General features: G+C 43.9%; 1 protein-coding gene across 15 annotated transcripts in view; it reads right to left on the reverse strand.

Annotated features, from left to right (window-relative positions):
• The window catches only part of REEP1 (receptor accessory protein 1), a 70,528-nt gene that overhangs the window by 11,813 nt on the left and 38,937 nt on the right, over window positions 1-19,778 (reverse strand). For 6 of the 15 annotated variants that reach the window (XM_056341184.1, XM_056341073.1, XM_056341193.1 and 3 more), the window contains 3 exons: window positions 16,682-16,732; window positions 10,604-10,772; window positions 3,769-7,403 (listed from right to left, as the gene is read on the reverse strand). In XM_056341184.1, coding sequence (XP_056197159.1) covers window positions 7,312-7,403; window positions 10,604-10,772; window positions 16,682-16,732 — 312 coding nt within the window. In that variant the 3' untranslated portion in view covers window positions 3,769-7,311. Of the gene's footprint in view, window positions 1-3,253; window positions 3,290-3,768; window positions 7,404-10,603; window positions 10,773-16,681; window positions 16,733-19,778 lie in introns of those variants that run through there. The other 9 variants (XM_056341149.1, XM_056341168.1, XM_056341139.1 and 6 more) reach the window with 5 other exon arrangements.

Raw genomic sequence — 19,778 nt, forward strand, 5'->3', positions numbered from 1 at the left:
AGGAGCTGAATACATCTAATATATCAATAAGGTGATTTGTTTAAAACACAATTAGGTGAATGTCCCATTAAGGTCCTTGCTGAGCCATACTGCTGATTGTGTGTGACCTGTCACCTTCTGTTCAGGGTGCCAATCACATGTAGCAAGAGATCTAACGTTATTTTATTGGGAAAACTCCAGGGGCTGGCTTTATGCTGCAACACCTTGCGGACGGCTGACTGAACATGTCAGCTAGGTTGACCATCAGCCACTGCCGACCTGCAGTTTTTAAGGCACAGGTTACTCTACCAGTCACCACTATGGAGTGCACACTCAAAAACCAGTCCCATTCGTCGCTATTTTCCTTGCACATTTCTTATATTGCCTAAGGCTCCCGATCAGTATTTTAGTATTAAATTCTCCCTCAAGTACATGCAGCCACAATAGTTCTCCTGATATACAAATGATTCTTCAGTGTCTGCTAGATATATTTATTCTATGCAAGGATTAAAATTGTTTACACCTCTCAACCCTGCCACAGGTCTTTGCAACAGCACCTAAGAGACGTTAGTTGAGAGAATACCACCAAACATAATATTTGTTACTTCTTAAAAGCCAGTTCCAAGCAAGATTGTTTAATATTGCCCAGAGTTTAAGCATCTACCAGACAGTGCCAAAAGACAAACAGAGATCTCTGGAGATTTTCACTCTGTCCTTCCTGAAGGGAAAAAAGAGCTCTTACGTAATTGTATCATTGTTCCTTAATGCTGCAGCTTGACTTTCAACAGGACGTGAACATAGAAGAGATAAATCAGAAACTTGTATAAAGACTTGGAAGGAGCTTTGCCAGTGAAGGCCTGCCACTGAACAAGAGTAAGAAGAGCTGGCACAGAAAAGATGACATGCTAGAGTATATATAGTGGGACACACTTGTAGTTAGTGAAGCTGCCCAGAGCCAAGGAGGAGGAATGTCCTGAATTGTGTCAATGCTTTGTCATGTGCAGACTGTAAGGCTGGCTGGAGTGAGCCAACTGGGCAAGAAAGAGCTCTTCTGTGAAACAAACAGCTTCAGCAGCAGAGGAGCCCACCACCGCTGACAGTGACAGATCCGCTGCAGTGCAGGGGGAGCTCATGCTGCACCCAGCCTGGCCTTCAGTCTCTGCCTAAATGCACACTCCACGGCACCAGCAGGCCACATCCTTGTGAAACCTTCTCTCAGGGTATCATCTAGGGAGCAAGATGGGCAGACTTCCGCTCCCACCAGCCTGTGCTCTCCTAAGAGCTGTGGGGCTTTCTGTGAGTCAGCCTGTGAAAGAAACAATTTTCACCTGCAAGAGCATTAAGCCAACTGCTCCTGCCAAAAAGGCTGCACCGTGGCTCTAAACCAGCCTTTAATACTCCTGCTGGAGGTAAGGCTTGACTATCTGCCCATCGAGATTATTACTCTTTGGAAATGGGTACTGTTAATAATTGTACTCTGAAACTGGCTATGCAAAAGTCTGCAGCAAGGGAAGATGAGTGCCAATAGTTGAGGACAACTCAGTCCTAGCTAAACAAACTTAGCTTCTTTCTTGCCCCTGCTTTTTTTGGCATTGGAAAAAAAAAAAAGTGTTCACATTACGTAGTCAGCTCTCTAAGCTACCAAATCTGGACTTACAAAGGAGCATTTTAAACGGGAGGCCATTGTCTGAGAGTGCATTAATGCATCTATTGCCTTGGAGACAGAGAAAGGGCAGCCTGTGGAGACAGAATGAACCGTCTATGAGATAAAGCCTCAGCATAACCCTATTGACATGGTCTAAGGGACTGGATTATGTCAGGGAAAAAAGTAAGACAAGCCAACCTGAAAGACAGGGAACGCAATTTAAACCAGATCAACATGACTTTGGGCCCAATTTGTAAACATATTGGATTGATTACTGCTTTAGCATCATTAAATGACTTTCCAAAGATTAACTCATGACTATTAAGCTCTCAAGGATTTAGTGATTCTTTTTATAAATAACACTTTGAAGTCAAATCCATAAAATTGATTAGGCTAAAATTAGAAGGGTGCTAATAAAATGCACTGAGAATGCACGTGTTTCATGACTGCTTAAACAGATAGCACCTTAAACAGGCTTCATTCTCCTGCACAGCAGCACACTCATCCCAAATGTGCCAGTGCAAAGAACCAGAAAAGGACAACAGGAAGAGTGACAAACCCAATATGGGGCTTGGTTTGCCACCTACGCAGTGTGCAAGGAGCCTGTGTGAGGCTGGGATCATCAGCCTCCAAGCACTAATGCTGCTCAGGGCTGCATGGCACATCAGGTGCAAGGCAGCAGGATGGCACGGATCATTGCAGCATGGTGGCAGCACTGTGATCTTTCATCCCTTTGCTGCTGTCCCCAGGTTGATTACAGTGGGCAAAACAAACAAGAAGCACATGAGATGAGAAGGAATTCTGAAGGTCTTTTGCATCCACTAACATGAGATGCTGCCAGTCTGGATTTATTCTTTCTCCCCAGACAAGCTGCTTGGCAGCCTCATCCTCTGGCATGCCCAAATCAGAGGTCTCCCCCTCCTCTCGTCTGCCACTGGGACAAAATGCAGTACAGCTCAGATCTTAGCAACCAAGCTAACTGGTGCAGCACTGAAAAGACCACTGGCAGCTAAACTGTTGACTACACTCCTAAGTTTGTAAACACAGTAAATGCTGGGAACAGCGGGGACATATTTCAAAAACAGCTCTAGCGCAGACTGCAGCAGGCAAGAGTCTGTTCAAACCTATTTTGTCATACCAGGGTCTGCTACCAGGCTTTGCTATACGCTCTGCTCATCCCAAACACAAATGCCTCTCCACTAACAGAGAAACATGTGCCAGTCCTTAGGGAACAGAACAAAACCGGGCTGGGACTGAGGAAGGCTTGCTCTTGCTGTGTTCCCAGTGGTTTTACACTAGCACTGGGGGATATGGGGTAGAGGAGTTAGACTGGTGCAGCAAGGACCGTGGCACATCCTCTAGAACACAAAGGACTTAGGTTTTTCTGCAGAGAAACGCTCCCCAGCCTTGGGTAACATATGTCAGTAAGGTGAGAAGCACCACAACACTTGCCATCAGCACACACACAGCTCACAAACTCACTCACAGCCTGGCTTTCCCCTGTTTTGTTCCCCTGGTGTTAGGAAACCCAGTGAGCAAGAAGAGCAGCAGGAGCAAGCCAGGCTGGGGAACACAGCCATGCCTGAAAGGGATGCGTGGGTATCAGGGCACAGGAAATCCAACACTCACCTCTGAGGAGTCGGCATACTGAGCAACACGTGCACACTGAAAGAGGAGCTGAGCATTAGGAACTCATCAGGCTAAGCTATTAACTCTCAAAAAAAACCACTTGGCATCAATTTGAGGTGGACTTCAAGGCCCTCGTGTGCACAGAGAGATGATTGTCTCTATTCACCAGCACAGAGTAGACTCCAGAACGTGCCTCACCCCAGGCTATGTGCCTAATGAGTGTTAAGGCTGGGATTACGTACAGCTCCCTGACTCTGTTCTCAGATCACTAAACAGAAATAACTCCTGACCAGAGGGACCCGAGAGTGTGGATAAGCAACACAGTGCAAAAGGCTGTATGATAATAAACACGGGGTGCAATACTGGGGCTTGTATTGCTACATGCCTGGGGTTTTTTCAGTAGATTTTGACTTCTACAACCACTGGCGCAGCCATTCACACAGCTTCTGAAGGAAAACTATCCACAGATTCCTGATCTTCCTAAATCAGGAATGTGCTTAGAAGTCCCACAGGAATGTGCTTAGAAATCCCACAGGAATTATATTTTGGTGGAATTACTGTAAGAACGAAAGCAACCAAGGGAACTGCTTTGCATCCTCCAATGCAAATGCAGGTGATACACAGCTGTTCATAAAAGTGTGACCTTTACAGCTTCATCTTGTGGATAACTTGTGTTCCAGGAAAGAGCCTTCCAATAATTTCCAGTTTAAGCCTTCTAATTTAACCCCTCAAGTGGCATCAATGGCTCCAGATAAAAAAAGCTTTTGAACAAAAAAAAGATTTGAGGTTTGTGTGATATCTTTAGTCATAATTAATCTGCAGTGTAGACACTGAAAGTTCTTCCATAGTTTCACAGTCATTTTAAAAAAGCATAAACTAGTTCTGCTGCTGAAAGCTGATGTCCCATTGCCCCTCACACTCTGGCCTCCACCTTCCTTGTCCCACCGCTGATCTCTGTGCTGCTGCTCTCTACTGGCTTGAGGGTCTGACCCAGGTCAAGAGCAACCTGGAAGCAAGGAACCACATTTAACTTGAACCTGTTCCCTGACTGGGATCAGCATATGTAAGTAAGATTTAAACATGTCCAAGGGAAAGAACGGTATGGGGCAGAAGCAAGCAGTTGGGTCATACCCTTTCAAGAGGAGTGCTGGTTCACATCAGCTGGATGCTGCCATGAAACTATGGCCTTCGTATAAAAGAGATGAGTCTCAACCAGTGTCAAGAGGACTGCTGTAGGCTGAGCCTCTGATTTTACACAGATGGTAGCTGATCACAGATTTATGACAGTTTATTTTCTGAGAGCTCATACAACATATACATACATGTTGTTCTCACGCATCTTTCTGGAGTTTTTCTGCTTGGTGGGGACTGAACTACGCAGATATATTCCGAATGCTGATATTCCCCTACCTTTGTTCTGTCCTACAAAGCCTTCAGCACTTGAGCGCGAAACCAAGAAACGGCCTTGACTCGCTCCTGCATATAACAGTGGAGAATATCAGAAAGCACACTGGGCATTTCTGCTTTGAAATCATTCCATCTGAGAATGTTCTCTGCCTGGGATAAGCTTAAGCAGAAAGGGCACTGGGTCTGGGCATTACGGAGGGTGGTTCTGTAATATGTGATTCTCTATCCCAGACAGCGTCAGCTCTGGACATTGACCATTCTGTGATGCAACACAAATCTCCTGCTGCTGAAATATGTCCCACTGACTTACACAAAAGCAAGGCTGCCCTCCAGTACCCAGCCCACGCTGGAGGCTTCTACTGACATCAACAACTGTGAGACATGTTTGCATCAGCTATGGGATTGAGCTATGTGACACAGTGGTCAATATCGCACTCCTCAAGTCACATGTGTCACTCACCAGCCATCACAAAGTGAACAAGTTTTATCTGCACAGTCCAGGATGTTTTTAAGGCAATACTGTAAGGTTAAGAAGTGCAAAAGCCACACACACCCCCACACACTCCATTGATAGTCACATCTGTATGTAGATTGTTACTGGACATTTGCCAGAACAACAGGATTGCCTTGAAAAATATTTGGAAATGTTGCTCTGGAGCCTCCAGTTTTCCATAACTATGAGTAGCACATGACATTTACAGTTCCCAAAGGAAAGAGACAGTTCTGCCTATGGAAGAAGCACAGGTTGGAACAGGCATTGAAGCTAAAATATCACAGGCTATCATCAGGGTGCCAGGACACTAAAATGAGAAATGCTGAACTAAGAGCAAAGCAAGAGATCAGATAAAGAAGACAGGTGGTGGGCCTGCTACATGGAGGAAGGCTGATCATCATGTTTCCTCAGTGTGTGTCAAAGGAAGGTGTGCACATGCTTCACTGGAGCAGTTGCAATGCCTCATGTAATGGAGAGAGGGGTGGTGGTGTTAGCAGCCACACACAAATCATGGCAAAAGCAGCCTTTGCCCCTTCGTGTTGTCTGCATGTAGCTTTTGACTGGGTGTGAGGAAGAGGAGAAGGGTCTTTCTGTGGTATGGGCATGAATATAACTGGAGCCCCATTACACACTCAGCAGTCCGGCTCCTGTGGAAGGCCATCCACATAAGCGAGACTGCTCAATGTGTAGTAGACACCACTGAAAGGCAGCAAAGACAGCAAAAGGTAGAGGTAAAAAAATAAGCAGCAAAAGGTCAAGGAAAAGAAGGAATAATTCCCTTGTCTCAAAGGCAGCTCTTGCATATTCTATTTCTTGGCCTCATAAGACACTCTTCAGCAGGCAAAAATAAACCTTTGCTGTGTCTGCATGCAGTCGTTACTAAGTAAATGCCAAGCACTTCACACGGTGCTTTGTGTCAAGAGGAGATTCAGAGAGTCACAAATCCATCTACCCAGCATCAGTCACATAAAAATAACAACAATGGAAACGAAACAAGCTGAGCAGTCATTCAATGTAGCCTGAGTACAGCGTGGTCCTGCAGCTAGCTTTTGGCCACAGCCAAAGCCCACCAGTGTCAGGAGAGTCTTTTCATGGGTTTCAGTGGGCTTGGAAACATACCTGAGAGATGTGAAACCAGAAGCTGAACCACTCCTGGTGCTCACAGAAGGAGTGGGGGGGTTTCAGCAGTGTCATCTGTGCAGGGAAGACAACAAACCTCTCTCCATCCCCCTGTCTTTCCAAATCACTTTCTTTCAGATGTCATATCTGCTCACAGTCACACAACAGGACTGGAACTAACAACACCAAGTTCCACGCCAGAACTGGTTGTGTTTTCATTGTTCAGGGAATGGGACCCACCTAAACTCCTGTAACCTTAACCTAAAGAGCCATCTCTTGTCTTTGCCTCACTGTTGTAAGCTAGGGTGTGCTTTCATGTACCATTTGTTCAGTAGCAAAGCTGGCTTGAAGAGCTTCCCATTCCTGGCCTCTTGATCTCATAACATATCTCCACAAAGGTCTTCCAAAACAGTTATTTTGGAGGCTTCCAGGAACGCAGATCAACAAATTGGTCTGAGTTAAAAATAATCCCTCAAAAACAGTACAGGAAATATTTTTAATCTGGATCAAACTCAGATTTCTTCCCGAGTACACAGCTCATTACTAGTAGACAGCCTGAGTGACCATAGCTAGGTTGTTTCATCACCTGAGGGTAGCATTTGACATCGTGTTATCACAAGGCTGCTATTCTCTCTTCCATGTGGCTATCTCTCCTGTTGAGAAAATGAAGAGCCTGTGCTAGACACAAAACTAATTCTTCGGCCTTTGTACATCCCCGACAGCCATACCAGAGAAATAAAGGAAGCTATAAAAGCACTCCCTTTGGCAATCTGTGTATGTACTCTTCCATCAAAGACTGTGACCCCCATATGACTGAGCGATGCTCACACACGCTCCCAGGCACAGGGATGCCAGTCCCAAAGTGAAAAGGGTTACAGTTGCTACAGCAGCACTTGGCTTTTCCGCTTGTAAGGCTGGCTGTGGCCTAGCGATGCCCCCTTCCTCAGGAAAACCCCACTTGCAGCAGCACTCCTCAACACATCCAGTCAGTAACGCTTCAGGTTCTTGTCCCTGCCACAGTCACTGATCAGTTGTAAATTCAGGCAGTGACTCCGAGAGCTGCACTTGCAGAGAACTGTAATAGACTGGTATGGATCGAGGATGCAGGGAAATGGGTGGGGGTGGAAGCACCTGAATGAACAAATGGCAGAAGGGCTGTAAGACTGGTACCCAGATCAGCAAGTCATCAAGATCCCAGCACTCCCACATGCAACTTCTCAGATGCCAGGGTTGGGAAACAAAGGACTGAGTAAAAGAAAGGAAAATGTAAAAAAGGACATTTCATTGTCCAGAAAGTTCTCAGAGGTAGTGGCAAGATAGAGCACTGTTACTACACGCAGAGAAGCCTTCTTGCAAAACTGGGATCAATCCATAGACATGACTTTTCCACAGATATTTTGCATATTATAATCACTGAAGTAAGGTGTACAGGAAAGCCACAGAAGAAATCTTCTAAGGTATTGACCTTAAAGTACACATGCATCTTCTACCACATATGGCTTTCACAACCTGGGCATGGGAGGTACAATTTGTTCAGTTTTACAGACACACTGAGGACCAAAGGTATGCTCCAGGTCATAACAGTATTTTGCAATAAAGTAGGGTATGAATTCATGTGTCCTAACTCATAGCCTTGCCTCCTAACCACCACACTGCTTGTTCTGCAGACACAGGACCTGTTCCTTCAAGCTCTCCCTAAAAGTCTCTGTAAACGTTTGCAGCCCCAGCCAGGCTCTCTACTAATATTCTGAAGTTGTTTCATGTATCCCAGCTACTGCTGTCGGGCTTTCTAACAGCTGGTTAGGAAGACCTTTACAAGAAAGGTGAGGTCTTTGGCTGAGTCATCCTCATGTCAAACAGTCTGGGGTATTTTTGCTGACTCCATCTGGTGTCAGACCAACTATGTCCCGTTATCTCTAAAGCAGGAATATAAAGAGAAGTTTGATGTTTCTGTGAGGCAGTGGGGACTGCTGACACGGACATTTGTGTTATCTGAGGGCTTTGGGACAGGAAAAAAAGCTGTGTGTCAGCTGTTCTGTAGTGATCGCTCATGCACATACTCATATATGTATGTATTACGTGTATATACAGCATAAGAATAGACAGCAAATTCTGTCTGCCCCTTGCTTATGTGCAACACTGCAACTAAACAAATACAGAAGGTGGAGTGATGGCACCATGTCTGGGCTTGGTGTGCCTAGAGCAGTGTTGCCTCACCCCGAATACGGCCCTCAAGATGTGATACATCCTGGCTGATAGATCACACTCTTCCATACATACACACACAAACACATGATACTTACGACTTTGATCAATTTGCCCTTCTAGAGATTCTGATGACATATATAATTGTGCCCGCACAAAAAAAGCACAAGGACTGGAAAGACCAGGACCATATCTTTCACCTAATCTGATTAAAGTGAGAGCAAAACTGTGGCCATAGTTTTCCTCACAACATGATGCCACCACCTGTGAGTGAAATCACCCTCTGGAGGTGCCTCTCCATACTGTCTTCAGGGGAAGAAGGGGCTAGATTAGGGACCTTAGTGATTAGAAAATCACTAAGTGAGATAGGACAGATAAAGATCTTGGAAGCTTTTGCAAATTTGTGTTATTCTCATTAAAAGAAGAACTAAAAACAAGATCTCAAATTACTCAGATCCAAAATTTTGTGATAAACTCTAGGCTCAGTTTGAAAAGTTTATGAACAAATCAATTTTCCAGAGATTCATTCTGAGAGATCCTTATACAGTATTGATACAAAACCAGATCTAAATCAAAAACTTCTGTGTGCTAAGATAGGGGTTTGTGGCCAGGTAAGCTGAGTTCACTGCCTTAAGTAAAAAACTACAAAGGCTGCTCTACATAACATAGAATTAAGATAACTGAATTAAACTTTATTTGTGCCACTGGTTATTTTGGTCTAAAAATTTAATTATTTTTTTTTTAGTAAGAGTGTTATATTTTGTGTTTGAACACTTAACTTTCAGATTAATTACTTCAAGAGAAGTGTATACAAGACCTTACATAAACATCAGAATAAAACCACTGTGCACCAACATTAGCTATTTCAGTTTACCTGTAAAGAAAATTTATTCAACAGATGATATTAAAAAAAACCAAACAACAGAGAAGTCTGTGAGCTATAATTCTCAGAATTTGTAAAGGGCTTGAAGGATACTCCTTAGAAAGGACAACACGTTTCCAGTACATTCCAAAGGTACAGCAAACTAGAAGGAGTAGCAATCTACATGGGCTTGAAACATAGTGAATGTTTGCACAGACCTCAACACAAACCACCTGAAACTGCTAAATTTCAATCTTGCCAGCATATGTTTCACAAGCTACCAAGTGCAACGTGCCTGGAACTCTCTGTGGCTTCTCGTCACAGCAGTAGAATTGCATGATCTTTGGTAGTGTTCAGGAATCCTGGAAGCCATCTGGAACCCCCTGCTTGGGATATCCTTCCATGTCTCAATTTTTGAGATCTAATCTGCAAAGCTACCTCAAATTAAATGTTTTAGACCTGGGCTCACTAAGATTTTTTTAACGAAGGTAGAAATAAATTTTTGTAACTAAATCCTCAGAAATGGATCTTATTCCCACCATGGTGTTTCTTCCCTTTGTTCTTTCAGAATTTGAAAACAAACCATTGCCCTTCAGAGAGACTTGTTTTCTGTAACACTGCTTATGCAGACATCCCTCATATCATAAACAGCTGTCAGATCTGGGTCTTTGCTTCCAGGACTGCTTTATATGGGTTTTATTTCTCAGTAGGCTTCATCAGTGATAAAGTTCTGGAACTAAAACTGTCAAATGTTGTAACAGCTACTGTACAGTTTATAAGAAACACAAGTGGACTTAATTCAAACCAGATACCCATTAGAACTCACATTTATGTTTAGTTGGCATAAGAGAGAGAGACTGTATCACCATACCAGGGCTTTGATCATAATAATGAGCCTTGCCCACTATTGTGCATTCTTATCCCCTCTTTTCACACTTCCATTAGCTCCTCTCATTGAAAACCCACCATGGCTTGCAGCTCTCATGCCAGAACCTAACTTTTCAGCTCAAGTTGCAAGGATTGATGCTGGCTCCCTCATACACTCAAGTCCCGTTCTTAGTACCAGCCAGGAATAGTAACCATCAAACGATGATACGTTTTCTCTCTTAAGTGCCAAGAGACTCAACAGCATGTCTGTGTCCTGTGAATTCTGGTATGTGCTGCCTGCAGTGTCTGTTTCTATATATTCCTGCCGACTACATGACTTCATTCAACTGTGTGATATTCCAGACAACACAACACTGCAAATAATGCTGGCACTTACCTGAGCTGCCAGTGCCTTCCGATGCACTTCTGGATGTTTTTGGCTGGCTCTGTTTGCTACTTGTTCGTACAGTGACTGAAGGAGGAACAGTGCTGCTGCTGTCTCCACGAATCGTCGAGAGATCCTGCATGCTAAAGCTCCTCAATCTTTCAGACAGGGCCCCCTGTCCCTAGTTAAACAAGCAAGCAAATAACACACATAAAAGTTAGATTCAACAGTGTATTTTATGACTTTTGTCTCCCTTGCTCATTGAAATCCATCAGGACAACAGGAAGAGACAAAATTGCCTGGTCCAGTAACCTAGAGAGGACAAAAAATGAGTTGTTAAAAGCATCATTTCCCTCTCTTTACTCTTTCTTTTGGAGTGGTTCTATATACAAAGTCATTCAAACTTTTGACAACAAGCATCTCTGATTCTTCAATGCAGTCATTTGGGCTTAGGGCAGCCTTGGCCACATCTAAAGTCGCAGGATGTTGTATCTTTCTGGTAGGTACTTTTCTTCACTAGGATCTGAGTCAAATAGGTACTTGGTTTCAGAAACACAATTAAATGGTCTGCATCAAAATAACTCCCTTTTAAAGTTAATTATCTATGATGATATTCACTTTGCTGTTCTCAGTCATACACAGAATTTCCAGAGCACAGAAAATTTGAAAATTTAAATAAAAATTTATTACTAAATGCAAAGAAATATTCCAGTGCTTTTTTTTTCTTGCAGCTTAAGGAAGAAATAAAGTAACACAACATTTTTCTTTCTTTTTAGACTAGTTCTCAATCAGGCAACAAACGTATTCCTTGGTGAAAAGAATGTTGCTGTTCTTTGTAAAGGATGGGTTGGTTAAAAGACATCTTTCATCAAAACTATATCCCACCAAAAAGTTGACTATAATTATACCTCTTTCTGAATTCTGTAACCTCATACTACACCACCATTGCCATGAAGTAAGAATGCCAGAAAATACAGTCAATACAGAACCTAGCTATCCTTCTCTGTTGGTTACGTTAAGTGACATTCAGAATATAAATAGCATAGCTGATAAAAAGTGCATTTAGGTTTTAATATTTTGTTGGGGGGAGGGTCTGAAAGACACTTCATAGCATTCACAGTCTTGAAAAAAATACTGAAATAAATACATAGAGCCTGATTATAAAATTATTTCTGCTAGTATAAATTGGGAAAAATTCAATGGAAGTTTCGACTGAGGTAAAATCAGAAAGATGGCACACAACAATAAATATTGTCCTGTTTAACAAAACAGAGAAGGCACATCCTAGTAATTCACACACCAGTTTCATTTAGATGTGTAAAGTACATAAGTGGAAGCATAGCCTGAATGCTGCCAGAGTGCTCTAGGCTGGGGCTGGACCAGCATACGTCGTGCTCCCTTCCGGGCTGCAGATTTGAGTATCCTGCGCACAAAACCAGGGTGCAGGTGAGGGGCCAGTGGAGAGTGCTCTGGTGCTGGCCTGGCACAGAGAAAGGACTCATCCTGACCATCTATGATCAAAGGCAAGACTGCACCACTCCTTGCTAAAGCAATTTGGCAACACTACCTGTCCCCCTAGTGCATTGGCATTGATACATTGTGAAGACAATGCATTAATTTACCCGCAAGTATTGATTTACCAACATCACTTCAGAAATTTTGCATGCAGAGTCATGGAAAATCACTGCTTCTACCCCATCTAAATGCCTTAGCACTTTACTTTTAGGGACTGTAAGTAGACAAGGCAGCAGGTGCTTATAACTACAGCCACTGTGACAGTCTGCACTTTCTACATTGAAGAGAACTGCTAGATCAGTAATCTCACAACTTTTCATCCTGAAGCTTTTTATACGTATATAACGAGTTCAGATTTCCTTCTCAGCTCCAGAGCATATCAGTTTAACCATGGGCAAGCTATCCATCCTGGACTACAGCACTTTTTTGCATCAGCAAGAAGCAAACAGCACACGACGATAAAGTCTTCAATGCTGCGTCCCTGAGCATCATCAGTAGAAGTATGCATCATCTGAGAAAAATAAAATTGAACTGTCCTTGGTAGGACAGAGTCATCTGGTAGAGCTAGCCAGGAAGATGCACTGGAATTTTTTTATTAATTTTACTGAACATGTGGTTTCTTAAGATCTTTCTACGTCTGCTGTGTTTGACAGCATTTTGCTTTTCTGCAGACTGCTACACAGAAGTGTCCACACACCCACCATGTTCTTCTTACAGACTTACTTTGCTCTTTTCCATTACCCTGTTCCACCTTCTGAAGTATTTTAAATGGATGGGGCTTTTTTTCTTGTATACCAAGACATTTTATTTTGCTGATTTTATATATTTGGCAGTGGAGTCCTAGGAGTTCTGTAAAAATCTCACCTATGCTATTGCATTCTCCAACCTGCCACAAGAGTTGATGTCTGAATTTTGGGTACTCCTGTGGCTGAGCCACTCCTGGGAGACGTTCTCACTTCAAGTGGCATCTCAAGTTGTTCCTCGTCGGCCAGTCTAATGTACATTTATTCTGCAGTTCATGGCTCCAGCTGTTACTGGGCTGGTATACTGAAATCTCCTTGCATGGCTGGTTAGCTGGGGGTGATCTCAGCTGCCCAGAGCTCAGAGCAGCAGAGTTCTGGATGGGTTTTGTAGCTTGCACTGAATTCCTGCACCACTATCCTATTCTCAGCAGCTGATTTAAAGCTAACACAGGACACCCTACCCTGCAGCCTGACTACAACAGACAGACCCCTAGCGAGAGCAATCAGACTAAACAGTATTTTGCTGTTGCAGAATGCCTGGACCAGCAAAGCTGGAGGGTTAGCAATCGACAAGCTGCTGTAACCTGAGTCCTGTATTGCTCCCACACCACCAGCTCAAGTGTCAGCAGTGCTCAAGCTTTTAACCTCCTCCCAGCAGCTCTGCTCAGCAGCTAACCCAAATACCATTTCATTCCACCAAGCGATTTATGTATGCGAACATGAGTCAGATTAGAGACAAGATTCATGTGTCAGACCAACTTGGCAGGGATGATGACACTAATGCGCCCTTTTGCATTGAAAATGAAGAAGATATGTTAATATTCTTGCATTGCAACTTGTGATATAGTGGCATATAATGATCAAAGGCCTCAGAGAAAGCTATAAAACAACAAGGGCCTGGTATGTGCTTGTCATCTTGTGGGTCTGTAACATCAGCATATAGTACACAACCACAGCCTTAAACAGCCACAGCAGCTGTGCTAAAACAACTTTGATTTTCTCCAAGAAAGAAATTTTAAAATTGCCTTTTCTTGATTTTTGCTTTAATTTAACCTGAATTTATAACAGCAAAGATAAAGGCTGCTTATCACATAGATAACAGCAAAATATTACTGTTCCTACCATTCCAGCAGTTTGTCCAAACCTCAGAAATGGCAGGAATAGCAAAGGTTTAGGCCAAGTGAGGAAACTGAACACGCAGGAAAGCCTGCGGACTTCCCTCCCATTTACTTTCCTTCAAAGTTTTGCACCTTCAGTCTGTGTAGAGATAGACTTGATGAAATTGCTCGTAGGATACAACATAACACAATTCTTTCCCAGTTGCCACATTTCTACCTGACCCCAGATAGAAACATGACAGAAAGTGTGATAATCAAAGATGATTACAACAGAATCAGGATGGTTTCAGAGTAAAACGGCAAATGTTGCTACCAACCTTAATTTCCCTGTCAGATAAGCAGCTGCTGTATATGAAATTACAAACATTTGCAAAGCCAGCACTGTGAGGGTCTGCACTGCTGTAGCTATCTGTTTTAGCAATAAAGATTTTATCCAGCTGTAATGCTTATTATTCCACAATAAGACTTATCACATATTAACAAAAGAAAAAACAAGTTAATAGCTTTATTTCACAACAGAATATATTTAGCACAGCACACATCTTGGGCAGTGTTTGGTTGAAACAGTTATATGGAAGATGAAGAGCAGCTGTTTCGGGGATAGTTGTTTACTGTCTTGGCCGTGAGCACACAGATGCTCTTCCAACTGCTACAGACATGGGAGATGTCCCAGGAATTTCAGCACAGAGTGTGTCTGCACAGAGAGAAGATCCAGGTCCCGAAGCTATCTATGTCCACGCTGCAGGCCAGAGGCATGTTTGCAGCATGTCCACACAGATCTGGGCTAGTTTTATCCTAGAGAATGCGACAGCAGTAATATCACGACAGTAGCTGGGGTGATATTTGACTGTGTCAACAGCAAAACAGCATTATGTTATTATACAAGCTTTTGAAAATGGGGACTGGGAGGGCTGTGGGACTATGGATGACATCACCTCTCCCTCTCCCATCACTGAACACCAAGTGACCTGTCAGGATGATTGTGCTGGCAGCGTGGGACCTGTATTTTGGGGACTTCATCCCCTGGTAGAGGACACAAGCATTAAGTGGTGCTGGAAGACTGCACCTTACTCTCCCTAGGCACAAGACTACCTGCCCAGACTTGACTTCTACCTCATCCAGCTTCTCCTAGGACACAGACTGTCCCCATAAGCATAGCACTTCTGATCCCATAGACAGTGGTTTCACTAGATGGTGAGGTTTCGGTGGCAACAACTAGGAGCAGGTGTCTCTCTGTTCCCTGCTCCCTGTAAGTGTATCTGCTCCCAAATTCATCTGATCTTCTTGCCTGTAGGAAAGTTCACCACATAGGTGAAGGTATGGCACAAGCTGAAAGCAGACTTCTTCAGGTACCTTCCTCTAAACGTTGCAGACATCGTCATCTCCAGAAATGAACATAACTGTGGGCCCAGAGCACAAACACTGATGCAACCAGTATTTGCTTGGAAGGATCAAATCTTTCCAAAAACTGAAGTCAGTATTGTGACAGGCACTGTCAAAGGCATTCCTTCAGAAATAGCTGGAATATCTGGAATTGTCTTACTTTACCTCTCTATAATTAATCTCTGCATTCACATTTGAAGTAAAACTTTCTAGAGGGAGATGATTCAGGAGTCTGGAAAAACTGGGTCTACATCCAATTGAATTATTCATTAAAAATACTCCACATATGTAGGTAGCTTTACATAGGGTCTGGGTAAAAAAAAAAACAACAACCTAGGAACATAATGTAAAAATCTGCAATTTATATAACAGTTCCACTAAATAGGATCAGAATATAAACAAATAACAGTGTCTAGATTTTCTCATACCTTCAGTCTGACAATCCAAAATAATTCTGTAGACATTATTCAGGCTTCAAAACATGTCTAATATGTACAAACCCCATTTTACAGCTGTGGAAACTATAACACAGCATGGTGAAGTGACATAAATCAGGAACCAATAAACGTCAAGTCATAAAAGAGAAGCTTTTAATATGATCAGTGTTAATACAGGATGGCATCTTCTGGCCTTATGCATCCTAAGATCAGTAGTTAAAGGCCAGGCAAGAGAACATTAAGTCACGCTCACCACACTTCCAGCACAATACTAAACCTGTTAATGTTCTCCTATCTTTTTGCTGTAACTTTAGTTAGCAGCTCCCCTCCACGCTAGCAGACATGTCTGCATGCATGTTACAGCCTCCATCCTTCAGATACTCACTACAAGGTGTAGTGCATGTTCCTAGGATGTCAGTTATCACTATGGTATCCACAGGACTTCCCCAACCACACCTATCAGAAAGTGCTTGCAGAAGTGCATCTTCACTTCTGAGCCAAGGCCCGGCCTCACTAGCTCAACTGCAACCCCAACCACCCTAATGGGATTACAGCAGTGGGAGAGAGGCTCCCTTTACCCGTTAGCGAGAAAACAACAGCAAACACAGCAGCTTGGCTAATGCAGTAGCAACAACCTGAGTTAAGTGGGTTTTCCACATACAAAGCTCCCTGCCTGGTTGCTGGAGTCTCTCTGATTGCCAGAGGAGGACTTGGAAGGCATTCTGCTGATGAGATCAAAGACAGGCTTTTAAAGCTCAGCACGCAGGATCTACCCACTGGAAATAGAGCAGACAGCGTCTGGCCTCAGCCCAATCTCAGCTGAAAACAGTTCAAACTAGTCTAATGTAGAGGCAGATGTTAGTTAGGCATTAGTATAAGCACTCAGCAGATTACCTGCCCTTTTTCCTGGTCCAAATACAAGTGTAAATGAAGTAGCTGAGAGACCTAGCAAGGGAAAAAAGAGAGCCATTGTGGCAACGCACATAAAAGCTTTGCAAATAAGATCTATGTGAAGCATAAGTAATCGAGGCGAGACACTAGCACCATGTGCAGGGACTCACACACACATAAAAAGCAGGGACACCCACCTGTGGGCTACACCTTTGAATGTAGGTTGTCCCTTCCTCAGCTTTCCCAGAGAGGTGGGGAAACCACTCCAAAACCCCAGCTGACAGGGTGTTACCTAGCAAGTGCGTTTAAAGAGTACAGCAAATTATAAACACAACAGGCTGCCATTCCACTCCTTGCACTTGACCGATGCTCCCCACTGGAGAAACCCCCAGTGTCTGGCCACCTCGGTAATCCACTTAAGATCATTAAGAACAGAGTGCATTTATGACTAATTTAGGCACAGGATTAGGTGGGGGACACGTGGCAGTCATTTAGGACTGACCTCCTGGTGACTGACAGGTCTTCTGAGAAGTAGAGTAACACTGGGGAATTATTCATGGCAACAAGCGGGTGTTTGCACGCAGGTGCAGTATCACGCCTGGCTGCAGGCAGGCCCTGCTAAGAGCAAAAACATTTGCTTTGTGCTTTGAGCACAGGCCTCAGTGAAGGAGGAAATTGCTTCTGCCACCACATGAACACAAATATCCTAAAAGCAATATCCTTACAGCCAGGGCCTGCGTGCCATGCCTAGCCTGAAACAGCCACCCAGTTTGGAGGTGTCAGACAGTATTAAAGACTCAAAGGGAAACCAGCTGACGTTAATGTTGATGGTGGAAACTTAATTTCATCCACCCTTTTTGTTTGTGCAGTTCATTTCCTCTCCTGGGAACTGTTTGTTATTGTCTCTCCCAGCCTAGTCTCTCTGTATAAATTTATTGTTTGGTTCTGCTGCCTTGGGTGTTCACTGGCTATTGTCTGCTTCTTGGAGACACCAATGAAAGAGCCAACAAGAGAGATAAACTAGAAACAGCTATCTGGATGGTAGCTCAAACAGCACTGGGTTTTTCATGATTTGGGAAAAACAGATTCTCAAAGACTTAAGAATGAAAGATACATCACACCATGACAGAACAGTTCACAAAATACTGTGATCAGTGGCACTCTATCATATGGTTTAAGAAAGCCATTTGTTGTTCCTTTTTATTGATGTAACATAGCTCAGCCGTGAGATCTTTGATTTTGGATCCCAAATGGAAATCCTTTAAAGGAAGCTACTTTCAAAAGTAGCATGCTCAGTCAGCCCTTCTGAGACAACGCTAATGGGTCCCCAAAGGTTTCTCAAACTGTGTACTCTAAATCACTTCTGACTTCTGCAGCTCTTGATCATGTTACAGACCAGGACACACAATGTGGCCATTACAGATATGGTAGCTAGCAGATTGGTCAGAACTGCCCTCCGATACATTTCGTACATGAAGAAACACTCTCCTGTCAAGCAGTGGGATCTAATAATTACAAAGAGGCTTTATCCAGCATCTTAAAGGAAAGGATGCTCCCCACCCTCTGCTTCCCTCTTTCCCAATTAAGTAAAAGTGCAGTTCTCCACTGTTGTGTCACAAAAGGTAATATCTCTCCCATAAAAGTTTTTGCTCCAAACTCCCACAGAAACTAGGTCTCAATTCTCATGGAAAATCAGGGATCTAAATATTGACTTTCAGGCAGTTGCACCGGCTATACCAGCCAGATACTAGAAATAAATGAAAAGATGCTGTTTGATTACAGAGGATAAAATCTAAATCATCACTAGCACTTCCCTTCAAGTGCCTGGCTTTAAAAATGAGCAAATGCACTGGGAAACTTCCCAATACATTTATTGCACTAAGGGACCCTCAAGTAGGGGAGCTGCAACCCCCTAGGGGATGGGTGAGACCAAAGGTGAAAATGGAAGTGACAATGCCAGACCAGACTGGTGGTGGCAAGCTAAAGCAGTTTGGAAACTGCTGACACTGCACTCCTGAGAGTTAGAGGTGGATGCACATACTGAAACCCTCCTGACTTTGTCTGCATGCCTGGTCCTTTTAACCGATAACCAGAGTGATTGCTAGCTCTGGCAGCACCGCAAGCCATGTTTCTCCATGCATGAAAGGCTCCTGGACTGTTTCTCAGACTTATTAGGCACAAACAGGCTTTTCATCAACACCAATCATGCATGCCTGCTCCCTCCACCTCATTTATCATCTCCTGCCAAGACACTGCACCCACTGCCAGCAACACGCTGTGCCCCACTCCCCTTCTTAAAGGCAGGCTGTACCAAGGGGCACGCAATGGGCCATAGCACCAGCTGCTGTGCAAATAGTCCGTGCCCTACAGACGGGAGCGTAGAAGGACAGAGGAAGGTACGTTATCAGAAACCTCTGGGTTATGATGATCTGTTGGCTGTGAGATGTTTTCTGCAGCTCTCCTTTGAAGAACAAAGTTGAGGCTGCAGCTCCGGAATGGGTAAGTGGTTGGGAGCAGGATTTGTCTTGAGGGTAGGGAAAGATGTTGGCCTGTTTGGCAGAATTGGTTTGTTCAGGGTGAGGAATAAGGATACATGCAAACAGGATCTGGGAAACCCTGATGATGGGCAGGTCATAGAGACAGAGGAGGCAATGGCAGGGCTGGGCAGCATCTTGAGAAGGCAAGCAGGGAGAAGAGTTAGGGATTGGGGACAGGGCAAGGCAGCAAGTGGTAGGAGCCTCAGGGTGACAGACAGAGCATGAAAAAGTGCTGGGAGCATGGTGACAGCAAGGGAGTACATATGAGTGTGCTGGAGAAGGCTGGTGCTGCCTCCTAGCCATTGGTACCCCTCCTCACTGCAGCCACATAAGTGTCCCAGCCGCTTACATTGGAAAAGCTGACTGGTGCCAAGGAAAAGCCCACTTATGTCCAGGCCTCCATCTGTCAGCTCCATTGCCTGGCCAAGGTCTTGCACCTGCCCCACTACTGGGGCTGTAACAGCCTTGCTGCTTCTTCCCTTCTGCTGTGACCCAAAAGCAGGCTCCTTTTCTGCCTCTCTTCTCCCTCGAGGTGAGCTGGAAAGAAGGTGGTGGTCAGTGCC

Source organism: Falco biarmicus, chromosome 1 (genome assembly GCF_023638135.1).
Source record: "Falco biarmicus isolate bFalBia1 chromosome 1, bFalBia1.pri, whole genome shotgun sequence".
Taxonomy (NCBI): Eukaryota; Metazoa; Chordata; class Aves; order Falconiformes; family Falconidae; genus Falco; species Falco biarmicus.